Raw genomic sequence first — 12,095 nt, 5'->3', positions numbered from 1 at the left:
GTCAAGCTGAGTAATACTCCTAGGATAGGAGGAGTAGTGATGTATTATGCAGCACGTAAGCATAAGCATGTCTTGTCTGCAGCTCTATCGTTATCTTCCAATACCATGGTATTAATTTTGTGCCTCAGTAAAACATATGCAGGCAAGGCAAACAAGATGTCGATCATTATACATCAAGATACCAGCATTCTGACACGTTACATACCTATAGAGTGGTTGTAAGCCCGAGATGGTAGGTAGTAATACCAAAACCCTCAAACAGAGAGATAAGGATAAGGTTGCAGGCAGAGACTATATCATATATATTTCCATTTCAACGTGCCTACATATATTCATAGTTCCTTCGTTTGTTTAGTGCCTTCACTCAAGTCCTCCACTAATAGCCTAGCTCCGCCTCGGCAACTGCCCTTAACCTTAGTCACCAGACCCAGACCCCAGAGCCTGGGCTTTCCCTGCGTCTAAGCTTCACCGTTCAGGGCAGCTGGCGACAAGCGACAGGCGACAGGCTGCAGGCTGCAGGCCCAGAGCATGCACAAGCCCTTATCTTTCCAATCCAACCCAATCCTCTCTCCAAACAGAAATTCCAGTACAACTGACTCAATTGAATCGAATCTGTCATCCGACCACTCGTGACTTCTTAATATAATCTCCGTCCCCGAGACTGTTTCTCCTATTCTTTGTCGTCATTCTTTTTTTTGCTCTCTGATTACTTCTTCAGCTATCTTATCACAGACAGACGTCTTGTTTTGTTGCTAGGCATCTATATAGCGGCTTGCATCTTGCGTCAACACCGTTCTGCGCGACACGGAACTATCATTGTCGACGCTGTACATACTATGCGATAAGGCTTGTCCCACTCTCAATCGAGTACATGATGGCATCCCCATCAAGAATCCCATCGGATCAACCTCCCAGGTCCTCGTCGCCTTCGAGCTTCCGACCCCGATCGATTTCCGCCTCGGTTCCTCGAGCAGATTTGACGGCGCGTCTGGCATCTCCCATTCCCAACCAGTTTGGAACTACACCTCCTGTGGGAGGCACTCCTCGACCCGATGCTGCCTCGCGTACCGAGAACCTTGAGGATCTGAGCCAACTTCCTGGCACTGGCACCAGTATGCAAGGTCCTGGTGTTTCTGCTCTTGCTGCCGCTCTTTCCAACTCTCTAGGCCAGTCTCCTCCACGACATGGTACTCCTGCTGCTCGTGTCAGTACTCCTCCGATTCGCTCACAATCTCCTCTTCTGGGCGCTCGAAACTCGGGGACACCGACAAACTATGGCTCGTTCAATTCACGCTCTCAGAATGCGCTGGGTACTAGTGCGCCTTACGAGGACCCTGAGATCATCAAGCGCCATCTGGTTCAGCCTACTGACGAGAACCCGACTTCAGAAGAGTCCTCGATCCAAGGCAACACAAAGGGCAAACAGCCAGCCGATATTGGCGGCGCTGGCTTGAATGATGATGAATTCTCCAGTTTGCGCCTACAAGGAGGTGATGTCACCCGAGGCATCTACAAGTGGACTGAGCAGGCAGAGGCACGAGCGAAATACAACCGCAGCAAGAGTTTCGACCTCGGACGACCCGAGCCAGAAACCGAAGTGCTCGACATCAACTCGATAAAGGTCCCTGGTGGTTTCCGAAGAAACCATCTTCGCCGGTCTGTTCAAAGCCCTGGTCCCCATGGCCATCTAGAGGATGGCCACAACTCTCCAGCACCCGGTCAGCAAAGATTGTTCACGTCGAGTTTCCTCGAGTTTCTGTCCATCTATGGGCACTTCGCCGGTGAAGAGCTCGAAGAGGATGATGAAAACCTCGGACCGAACGAGTACTTCTCATCTGGAGAAGATACCGACGAATACAATTCCGACGACGAGCGAGAGCCCATGGAAGATAGTGCCTTGTTGACACCGTCAAGACGCCGACGTAAGCGCAAGGTTCGTGGTGGTAGTGGTAACAACAGTCCCATGAACGCCGCTTTGCTGCTTCTCAAGTCGTTTGTTGGTACTGGTGTCCTCTTCCTGCCCCGTGCGTATCTCAACGGAGGTATGCTCTTTAGTAACCTGATCCTTTTCGGAGTCGCTGCCCTGAGTTACTACTGTTTTGTGCTTCTCGTCAAGACACAGCTCAAGATCGGCGGTTCTTTTGGTGACCTAGGTGGTGCCTTGTATGGCAAGAAAATGCGTACTCTCATCCTCAGCTCCATTGTCATCAGCCAAATCGGTTTCGTAGCGGCTTATACTGTCTTTACGGCTGCCAACTTGCAGGCTTTCGTGCGGGCTGTCTCCGATTGCAAATCTTCCATCAGCATTCAGTGGCTCATCCTTATCCAGATGATCATCTTCCTACCTTTTGCTCTTTTGCGAGACATTGGAAAGCTGGCGTTTACTGCTCTGGTCGCAGACGCCTTCATTCTGATTGGTTTGGCTTATCTTCTTTACTACGATATCTTGACCCTCAACCAAAATGGTATTGCCGACATCATTATGTTCAACAAGAAGGACTGGACTTTGTTTATCGGAACCGCCATCTTCACTTTTGAAGGAATCGGTCTCATCATCCCTGTCCAGGAGTCAATGAGGCATCCGGAAAAGTTCCCTCGCGTTCTTCTCATTGTCATGATCATCATTACAGTCCTCTTCATCGGCATGGGTGCCATCTCATATGCCGCATATGGATCTCACACTGAGACTGTCGTACTGCTCAACTTGCCTCAGGATAACAAGATGGTTAACGGTGTTCAGTTCCTGTACTCTGTCGCTATCTTGCTGTCTACACCGCTGCAGATCTTCCCTGCTATCCGTATTGCCGAGACAGAGCTTTTCACTCGCAGTGGCAAGTACAACCCTTGGGTCAAGTGGCAGAAGAACGTTTTCCGTTTCTTTGTTGTGATGCTGTGCGCATCCATTGCTTGGCTTGGAGCCGACCACCTGGACAAGTTTGTTGCGCTTGTTGGTAACTTTGCTTGCATCCCTCTCGTCTTTATCTATCCTGTAAGTAATAACAATTGCCGTTTGTGCGTACTTTGCTAATTTTCTCAGCCTATGCTTCACTACAAGGCCATTGCCCGTACGAAGTTTTGGAGAGTGGCCGATATTGCGCTTTGTATCTTTGGATTTGTTGCGATGGCCTATGCGACAACTCTTACTGCGATGAGCTGGGCCACCGCTGATCCTAAACATCCGGGATACTGCGACCAGAAGGGTGCACCGGGATTTTAAGAGTTCGACTAGTTCATTGTCAGTATATGGTGTGGAGTATGTGTTGAGAGGTGAGAGAGCCGCAAGGCTTGGTATAACAGTGTTTTGAATAGGGTTTCATTGCATATTTAAGAGCTTGCATTGCGGTGTTATTGAATAGATTGTACGTAGCATTTGGAACGGGTTAGTGATGGGAGTTGGATTGGAGGGTATTAGCCAGTTTAGTTTCGAGTTTCACTATACAACACATGCCTTTTTCAGCGACAAATCATCCTCTCAACTTTATTGTTCAAGCCTTGGTTGACGCAACTTTGCATGTTATTAATAGTTGGGCGTGGGGGGCCGAGTCTTCCGGAAAGTGGGGGATTAATGTCTTAGGGATCTTAAAAAACGATGATGATATATCGCAATACCCCGGCCGCGATATTCGGTCTATTCGTTTTCTTATTTAGTCACTGGCGGATTTAGTAATGAAGTTTCACTCACGAGATACACAACCACAATCTCATTTTGCCATATTTTTACCATGTCTTGGCGGCCGTCAATAAACCTCACACAGAGATACATCTCCAGGTTATCTCTCATACCTCGGAGAGCATACGCCCAAAGTACTAGGCAAACACGACCTCCGCCTCCACCACCATTCAACACTGTTCCAACATGTCCAGAGCCAACATGCGGTTGTGCTGAGCCCCCAAAGATGCCTGATGATCTACCTCTAGATCGTGAGGGGCCTCTCAAAGGTGCAATTGCTGGGTATGCCGAACATGTGCTTGTGTGCACTGGAAATGCAGACTGGCCGTCGAGGATAGAGGACGATAACGACGGTGATTGTCTTGCCGCGGACCTTAAAGAGTTGTTTGGTCGGGGTGGAACTTATAGCGATGTTGGTATCTCTTTGCGCTACATGTGAACTATCTTACTAATTCCTTTTAGCCGTTTCACAATATTTCTGTTCTCAACTCTTCGTTTCCTAGCTCTACATCACCACGTCCTCAGCTCCAGACAACGTCTGCCTATCTACTACCAAGCTTCAAATACATCCCATTCCTCCCTCGGGTGTCATTTGACAGTGTAGAAGCTCTAGCCAAAGGGTTTTTACTCCCTGAGAAGCTTCACTCCATGCACGACGGCCTCTCGCCTATACATCGAGACCGCCTGACACGCAAAGAGGGTTACCAGGGACTTCTCCCCGGAGTCCAAGATGTTCGCGATGTTTTGGTGCTGATATGCGGGCACACGGGGCGTGATGCGCGATGTGGCATCATGGCCCCTGTCCTAGCAACCGAATTTGAGGATAAGTTAGAGAAAGAGGGATTTGATGTTCTACATGGACCTGTGCAGGTCAACCTCAATGACACGCAGAGGATACAAGGCGAAGCTGGTAAGGAAAAGACTTCAGCTAGGATCGGGATGATCAGCCATATCGGTGGGCACAAGTTTGCAGGCAATGTCATCATCTATCTACCTCCTGACCTAAAGATGGGCAGTGAGCCACATCCATTGGCTGGACACGGGATATGGTATGGAAGGGTAGATCCCAAGAATGTCGAAGGCATCGTGAAAGAGACTATCTTGAAGGGAAATGTGGTTGCGGATATGTTTAGAGGGGGAATCGATGCTCAGCGAAAGATGTTGAGGATATAAGTGTAAGATAGCGTTATGCATAGATGGATAGATGATGGGCGCTGGATACCCAGGTATTGTAGACATATAGTAGATTCTGGCAACATTGAGTCTCATATTTAATTGCATCTATGGAGTCATCGGTTACAGAATACTCTCACCATTCATTCGGGAGTTATGCTCGTCAATGACGATGTCTTTCAGTTGAGGCGATTCAAGGTCCCACGTGACCCAGATCGGAAATTCATCCTGACTTTTTGTAACAAGAATCTCGAGAAGCCTCTTGATATTTGATGACGGTTCGGCCATAAGGAATAAATAATCTTTCCAAAGGCATAGATTTATCGCATTACCTTTCGGCGTCCTGTTTTTTGAATCCGAATATCAGACTTTCTTTATTACGCGAAAAATCTCTGAGCAAACTGGGCTTTCATTCAAGACTCAACATGATGATAACTACAGCAAGGATGCTCCCAGGTTTATCACGAACTGGAACATATGCCGGCCGAACTCTTACTCGATGTGGCCGACTACATAGTCAACTATCTGCTTCACAAAGTAGAACTCTCCAAACATCATCAAATTTATACATCGCATCAACCCGACGATACACCTCTCACAAACCAAACTTTTCCACTCCTCTTCAAGCACGAATATTCCCTTCATTGATATTCGTTGGAGTAATTCTCGCGAGCGGCGGCTATTATCTTCTCACACCACCTTCTCGACCGAATACTCTCAATGACATAACATTCGTTCCCTACGCCATCACGGCCCGCGAGGCCATCTCACCAGCCTCATTCGTTATAACCGCCGTTCCTCGCACACCGAATCCTTCCTTACCTTATCTCAACTCTTCAAATAGTCAATGGAAGAACCCTCTATGGTCCGTTGAGTTCAAGCAGCCCGAGGTGCAAATCTCGCGACACTACACGCCTCTCCCACCACTATCTAGCGAGGATCCAACAGATGGTGCGCTGCGCTTTTACATCCGCACTGTCGGCGACGGAGAAATGTCGAATTATCTAGGCCGAAGACGAATTGGCGATGATGTTTTCCTGCGTGGTCCTCATGTGGGCTTTGAGCTTGCTGAGCGGTTGGGAGAGCACTCTCGCCTTGTCTTTCTTGCCGGTGGAACGGGTGTTGTCCCTGGTATTCAAGCAGCCAAGGCCGTGCTGGAAGCGAATGAGAGGTCAAGTGTTGATTTGCTCTGGGCTGTGAGGAAGCGAGAGGAGGTACAAAACAGTACTCCCCCGCAATCATCGTCATGGAAGTTCTGGCAGGAAAAGAAGCCGACAACATTAGGTCTCGAGGTTGAGAGTCCTAGCCCTGTGACTCAACGCTTACAGGATCTCAAGAAGACTTATGGTGATCGTCTGAGAATCCAAGTCGTTGTTGACGAGGAGGGAACTCGTTTCCAGGACAAGGACATCAATGGCACTATTACGACCTCGCCTGGAACTGTAGCTTCCTTTAACGCGGGCTGCCGATTCCACGACCAGGCGATGCACGTCCACGCGTCTGAATTCGCGCTGCCTGGGGGATCTGGCTGTGTCTGCGAACTGCGTCAAGGAACCACAACCGGAAAGAATTTATTTATCGTTTCTGGCCCAGATGGTTTTATCGAGCATTATGCTGGACCCAAGATTTGGCTAGGGGGACAACAAACACAAGGGCCAATCGCGGGAGTAGCTGGACACTTGCAAAGGCAAAACCCTGCTTTGGCAAGGGACTGGTTAGTTCTCAAGATGTGAGCCACTGTAGAAAACCCATGTAGAATTTCTTGTAAAATTGGAGGCGCTCATAAAGAGACATAGACATCATCTATGTATGGATGGTACAAATAAAACCCGTAATACTAGTGGTAACAGTGGTGCCGTCTACGTGATCATCCAACACCAACACAAAACTCCAAGCCCATGACATGACGACGACTCAATGATTCTGAACCTTCCTGTACGACGGAGGCTTCATTGTCCTCCTAATCAACTTGCCAGCGTACGGCGGTATCAGGGAAATAGCACCGATGGCCAGTACACGCCAAACGAATCCCCTACAATGGTGTAAGTAAGCTTAGCTTCAGACGGAAAAGAGGTAACTCACCAAGTTATCAAGAACTCGAGGTCAAAGTACCCGCCCAAGAACGGTATGGAGCCAATATACAAAAGGAAAGTGCCAATGATGCTGATGATCATGATGGGATGCCAGGTGGTGATTTCGATGGCTACCATGAGAAGTTCGTTGAGGACAAGGACGGTATAACTAACAGCAACCATCTTGGGGCCATCAACTTCTGTGAGAATCTGTGACAAGCCCTGAATCATGCCTCCTTGGTAGATAGACACCAAAACCCAGACAAAGAAAGTTCTGTATGAGAGGGAGCGTCCAGTCGTGAGCTCCTTGTAAAGCTCCGGGTAAAGGTTGGCGAGGTTTTCGTCAACATCTTTGTCGAGCACAAGTGATAGGACAGGGGCTGCAGTATAAACAGTAGCATAGCCGACAAGGAGCCAGTCCTATAGGTGTTAGCCACGCGAATAGAACGACACGACGAAATAGAACTTACCTTGTACAAACCCTCAGGTTCAAACTTGATAGCGATACTATACATAGTTTGGCATACTGCAATGATCAGACCACGGTGGATAACAAATTGCGCAAGTTTAGCGCTTCGCTTGTAACTGTTACGACCATGCCAGACCAAGAGCTTGACTAGGTGGCAAAACTGCTCGATCGAAAAGTCGGCTGCCAAACTGGCCTGTCGACCTTCCTTACCAACAATACCAACACCAACATCAGCAGCTTGAATCATGGAAACATCGTTGCCGCCATCACCGATACAGCACACACGCTTCTTTGTGTACTCGCGGATGAGCTTAGCAACCTCGGCCTTTTGGTTTGGCGAGCAACGACAGGCAACAACGGTAGGTAGTTGAACGGCGATAGAGATGAATTCGAGGCGAAAGTGCGTGAGGAAGAGGGCTAAGCTTTCGCCATCCACGAGCAGACAAGCATCTGTCTTGCTTCGGAGAAAGTCAAGATGTTCCTGAGCATTATCTTTCTTCGTGAGTTTCGAAACCGTGTAGATGTATTGACCACGCGCCACAAGCTTGGAGCTAACCGCCACACACCTGGCAGTCTCGACCTTGTCACCAGTCAACATCCAGATCTTGATCCCAGCATTGCGAAGAAGCTCCAAGGAGGGTTTGACGTCTTTCTGGAGCTTGTCCTCGACACCGGTGACACCGATGAGTTCAAGCTCGTTTTCAAGGTAATGAGATACCACACGCTGCATGCCAGCATCACGTCCGCTGATATTCAGCGATGCTGTCTGGTATCGAGAAGAGAATTCCTGATACTGGCCGTAGGAGAGTTTCTTACGGCCAACAACAAGAGTGCGCAATCCTTCACGTGCCATGTTGGCAGTCTCTTCATCAAGCCAATCGTTTGATGCAACAATAGAGCTCATGACTGTGTCAGCACCCTTCTGGAAGAACCAGATCTCGCCGCTTGACAGGCTAGGGTTCTTAACACTGACATCCTCGTGGAAGTGAACGATGATACCCATACGTTTACCTTCAGAAGTAAAAGGGAAGACATCAAGAATCCGCACGCGAACCACCGGCCTTTTGTTGTTGGCGTATTCCAGTATCATGCTCTTACGATCACGATACACCAGTCTCAAACCAACAGACTCTGTCCATTTGACGATAGCGATCTCATCAGGCGAAGATGCTTGATATCCAGTAACCTCTTTACCATCCTCGATATCAACAGTAGGCGTAACGTTGTGGCAAAGAGCAAGAGCGAGCACGACATCACGAACACGAGTACCGATCTCGCGTCTTGTGCGTGTCGTGCCAGTATTTGCAGAACTGGAATACGTAGATGAAGGAGTGATGAGCATGTTCTGGGAGGCATGATCTGTCGATGGCGGGACATAAAAGCCTTGCTTGACATAGGCTGATACTTCATCCATTGCTTCGTTTGCGTAAGACACCGTTCCAACATGTATTTTCTTCATCTCCATTTCGTTTTGAGTCAATGTGCCAGTCTTATCACTGAGTAGATATTCAATGCGGCCAAGATCTTCAGGAATGGTACTTGTTCGAACGACTGCTCCAGGCATACCGGGGTCACGTTGTATGAACCAAGAATAAGCGCTTTTGCCCATGTCAAGGTTGACACGAAGACTGATGGGAACAATAGTAGAGAATAGAACCAAGAATCTCATGATCTTGACGTACCAAACATTATCCTTGGTATTACCGAAACCCTCGAGCGCGACAAGAATAATTGAGAGAGCCAATGTCAGTGCACACAGTATCTTGGTCAAGGAGTTGATCTCATATTCCAGCAAGCCAGTCTTGGAACGAGAAGGAGCTGTAGAAAGGGCGGAACGTGTCTGAGGACCAGTGTACATGATGACAGCCAGGGTCGTGGCTTGGGAGGCGATGACAGTGTTAGCCCAAGCCGTGTTGTCGATCGACAGGGCAGCCGTATGAGATGCATCAGACTCCCCTATTGTTGCATGATGTGCCAAAGCATCCTTCCGTGACTCGACCAGCTCAATCGTACCCAGAAACTCGTTGACCTTTCTGTCTGGCTTTCCGCCAGTAATACGAAGACGGACGAACTCTTCAGTCGGTAAGTTTTGCGTGAGTGGTGAAGCAAGTCGGAGCTTCCAATCCGTCTCACCATCCAGCTGGTCGGTTCTGATAAAGGTCTCACCTCCTGGTCCACTTTCTGCCTCTTGCTCTGGAGCTGCTTCTGCAGGCTGTTTCCCTTTTCCTTGTGGTTCTTCGCCATCGAAAGCTAACAAAGTCTCTTCTTCCGCGGGCTCCTCGGGAATTGGTGCAGGCGCGGGCGCTTCTGAAGATAAACATTTCAATATGACAACATCAGCGGGTACACGTTGGCCCTTTGTAAGTTTGAGGACGTCGCCAACCTTCAAGTCCTTAGACTTGCGGCTGACCTCAACCGCTCGTGAAGATGGGGGTGGCGCCTCGACGTGCTCCTCTTCTAGGATATCAGAGAGGTTCTCTCGTGCTCCTTTCGACTTCTTTCTTGAATGTTTCTGTAACACCTCCGACTTTAGCAGTTTTCTCTGGCGAACTGGGGTCTGCGTTAAATCGGCATCCTGGAAGACAATGACTTTATATTCCTCCGAGTTGGCTTCAGTATCTCTTCGCCGCCGAGCAATATCATCAAACGCCTCCTTTCCCATGGTGATACAAAGCACAAATGCCAGCGGAGCGATGTATGTGAGCAGATAACCGATTCTCAGGGCAGGTATCGCCTGCGATAGTGCCACGAGTAGGAAGTACATATTAAAGAAGAAGGAGAATTCGTTGTAGAGAGTGATTGGGAGGAATGTCAAGGCGGTGTACTTGGCGTTTGAGATAATGTTGTTCGGAAAGCGTACGGGCTGGGTTGAGCCTACGGCAACATGGCGGGATGAGGAGGGATCATCATCTTCTCGGTCCTCCGTGTCGTTCGGGTCTGGTTTCTTGGAATTTGACATGAAACTGGGAAGTCGTATCCGTGAGGAGACTCTATCCGAGTTGATGGACCTCCGACCCTGTGAAGGCTGGCCTCCCAGTAATGGCTGGTCATCTTCATTGTAGCCACTTCCTTCTGACCATTGGGGCGTGCTGCTGTTATGGTCGCCCAGTAAGGCCTGTGAGTGCTCGTCGTTCCCATCTCTATCCCGACCGAGATCACCATACCCCCGATTCCGCTTTCCAGCACGCCGCAGTCCACCCATACGCAGGTTTCTCAGGGCTATCCGCGAAGTCTCGGGCTCAGTGGAAGGATGCTCTTTATTAGCCCTTGGGGCTGGTGTGGTTGATATTGGGTCGAGCTCCTGGATATCGAGATCGAGATCGGAATCGGAGTCATTCGCAGGCGAATCGGGTGGGTCGGAAGGTCGATATTGTTGTAAGGGCGGCATCCCTGGCTACGCTCCTGCTGATAGGGAGGTACAGAATAGATGTTGTGTGGAAGTGGTGAAGTTATGGGAGATGGAAAGCTAGCAGTGCTCCTCAGACATGCTGTGGCAGTGATGTGACAGAGCTATAATTTTCCTTTGATTCGTATTTGCCGTCCTTTAAGACCCTAGGCCTTTGCTCTTGTTGTTGAGTATGAGAATGTGATTATGTCTCTCTATTATTCGCCTATGTGTCGTTGGCTGCCGTCAATCTTTGGTATGGAGTCTCTTATCCGTGTCGCATTTATTTCAGGGTCAAAGTCGCAAAGGAATCCACGGGTCGGTCGTCTCGTCGGCGAATTCGTACGGTTTACGGGTGTCGTAATTAGTGGAACAGAATCCAGATGTTTGTTTCTTTTTGTACAGTAGGTGTTTGTTCGTTGAGAAAAGGTGACTCGTTGCTTGGCTCATAAGGGGACAGATCATTTCAAGACCGGGCAGCGCATTACCATTGTCGCAGCCTGAGTGCGCTATAGTTAAGCGTCATTTGGGAGGCGCAACCTCCCAAAGTGTCCCACTACCAGTTAGAGGTTCGGGCAGGTACATCTCAACATGCGGCACATGCCCCTTGATCGAAGTACCTCTAAGTAGCTTAGTGGGGCGTGATAGTAGCTAACATAGATGCCCGTTCCTGACAGATTACGTGGAAGCTGCCGCTAACTAACTACCTCTATCCTGGCAGCCTAGACAACATCTAAAAGTCGTAAAATATAATAGTAATACGGCAAGTTGGATTAAGCCGACAATTTGTTAAGCTGGAATATCCATTCCAAGAACCCAACGTTGATTTTTTACTGTCTTTTTACCTAATATCAGAAATAAATAGTAACCCTTCTTATTCTTGCAGCATATGGTGACGTCTAATGATAAAATACATCCATCATGAATTGTATGTGTTATCTATATGTCAGGATTTTTAGACTATCATACCTCATCATTCTGTCGTAGTTTAATCACAAAGAACCACCGCAAGTACCCAATACGTAAAAAAACACATATACCATCTGATAAATGGTATTTATTTCCAATAAAGTAAACGGTTCGACATACAGAAGGATGGAAGTCACTACAGGGTAGCCACGGCCAAGATTTTGCACGTGATCGTCATAGCGCGAACGCGCCTGGTATTGAGAGCTGCTCGTTGGCTCAGCTTCAGTCGCAAATATTTAGAAGCTTTCGCGACACCAACCATCACCATTATACTCAACGACCCCGCAAGAAAAACCATCTTTCTACAAGCCGAATAACCGCGCCGATAAAACCGATATAAATATACACATCAGTCGA

At 48.5% G+C, this 12,095-nt stretch overlaps 2 protein-coding genes across 2 annotated transcripts; one reads left to right on the top strand and one right to left on the bottom strand.

The window, feature by feature from the left end:
* Nucleotides 1-874: 874 nt before the first annotated feature.
* EDB82DRAFT_467835 (transmembrane amino acid transporter protein-domain-containing protein) lies at nucleotides 875-6,594 on the top strand (the record flags this gene model as incomplete). The annotated part of the gene is made up of 7 exons (XM_065607920.1): nucleotides 875-1,127; nucleotides 1,167-2,989; nucleotides 3,038-3,200; nucleotides 3,241-3,298; nucleotides 3,812-3,971; nucleotides 4,133-4,719; nucleotides 5,361-6,594. The coding sequence occupies 7 exons, from the start codon at nucleotides 875-877 to the stop codon at nucleotides 6,574-6,576; spliced, it is 4,260 nt and encodes a 1,419-aa protein (XP_065463335.1). The 3' UTR covers nucleotides 6,577-6,594.
* EDB82DRAFT_514050 (uncharacterized protein) lies at nucleotides 6,595-11,238 on the bottom strand. Its single transcript, XM_025737970.2, has 3 exons — nucleotides 7,386-11,238; nucleotides 6,926-7,335; nucleotides 6,595-6,875 (listed from the first exon to the last, which is right to left on the bottom strand). The coding sequence occupies exons 1-3, from the start codon at nucleotides 10,770-10,772 to the stop codon at nucleotides 6,758-6,760; spliced, it is 3,915 nt and encodes a 1,304-aa protein (XP_025592777.1). The 5' UTR covers nucleotides 10,773-11,238; the 3' UTR covers nucleotides 6,595-6,757.
* Between the last annotated feature and the right edge of the window lie 857 nt (nucleotides 11,239-12,095).

This window comes from Fusarium venenatum (genome assembly GCF_020744135.1).
Source record: "Fusarium venenatum strain MPI-CAGE-CH-0201 chromosome Unknown EDB82scaffold_4, whole genome shotgun sequence".
In the NCBI taxonomy this organism is placed as follows: domain Eukaryota; kingdom Fungi; phylum Ascomycota; class Sordariomycetes; order Hypocreales; family Nectriaceae; genus Fusarium; species Fusarium venenatum.
Note: the sequence above shows the minus strand (reverse complement) of the source record. Positions and strands in the feature narration are given on the sequence as shown.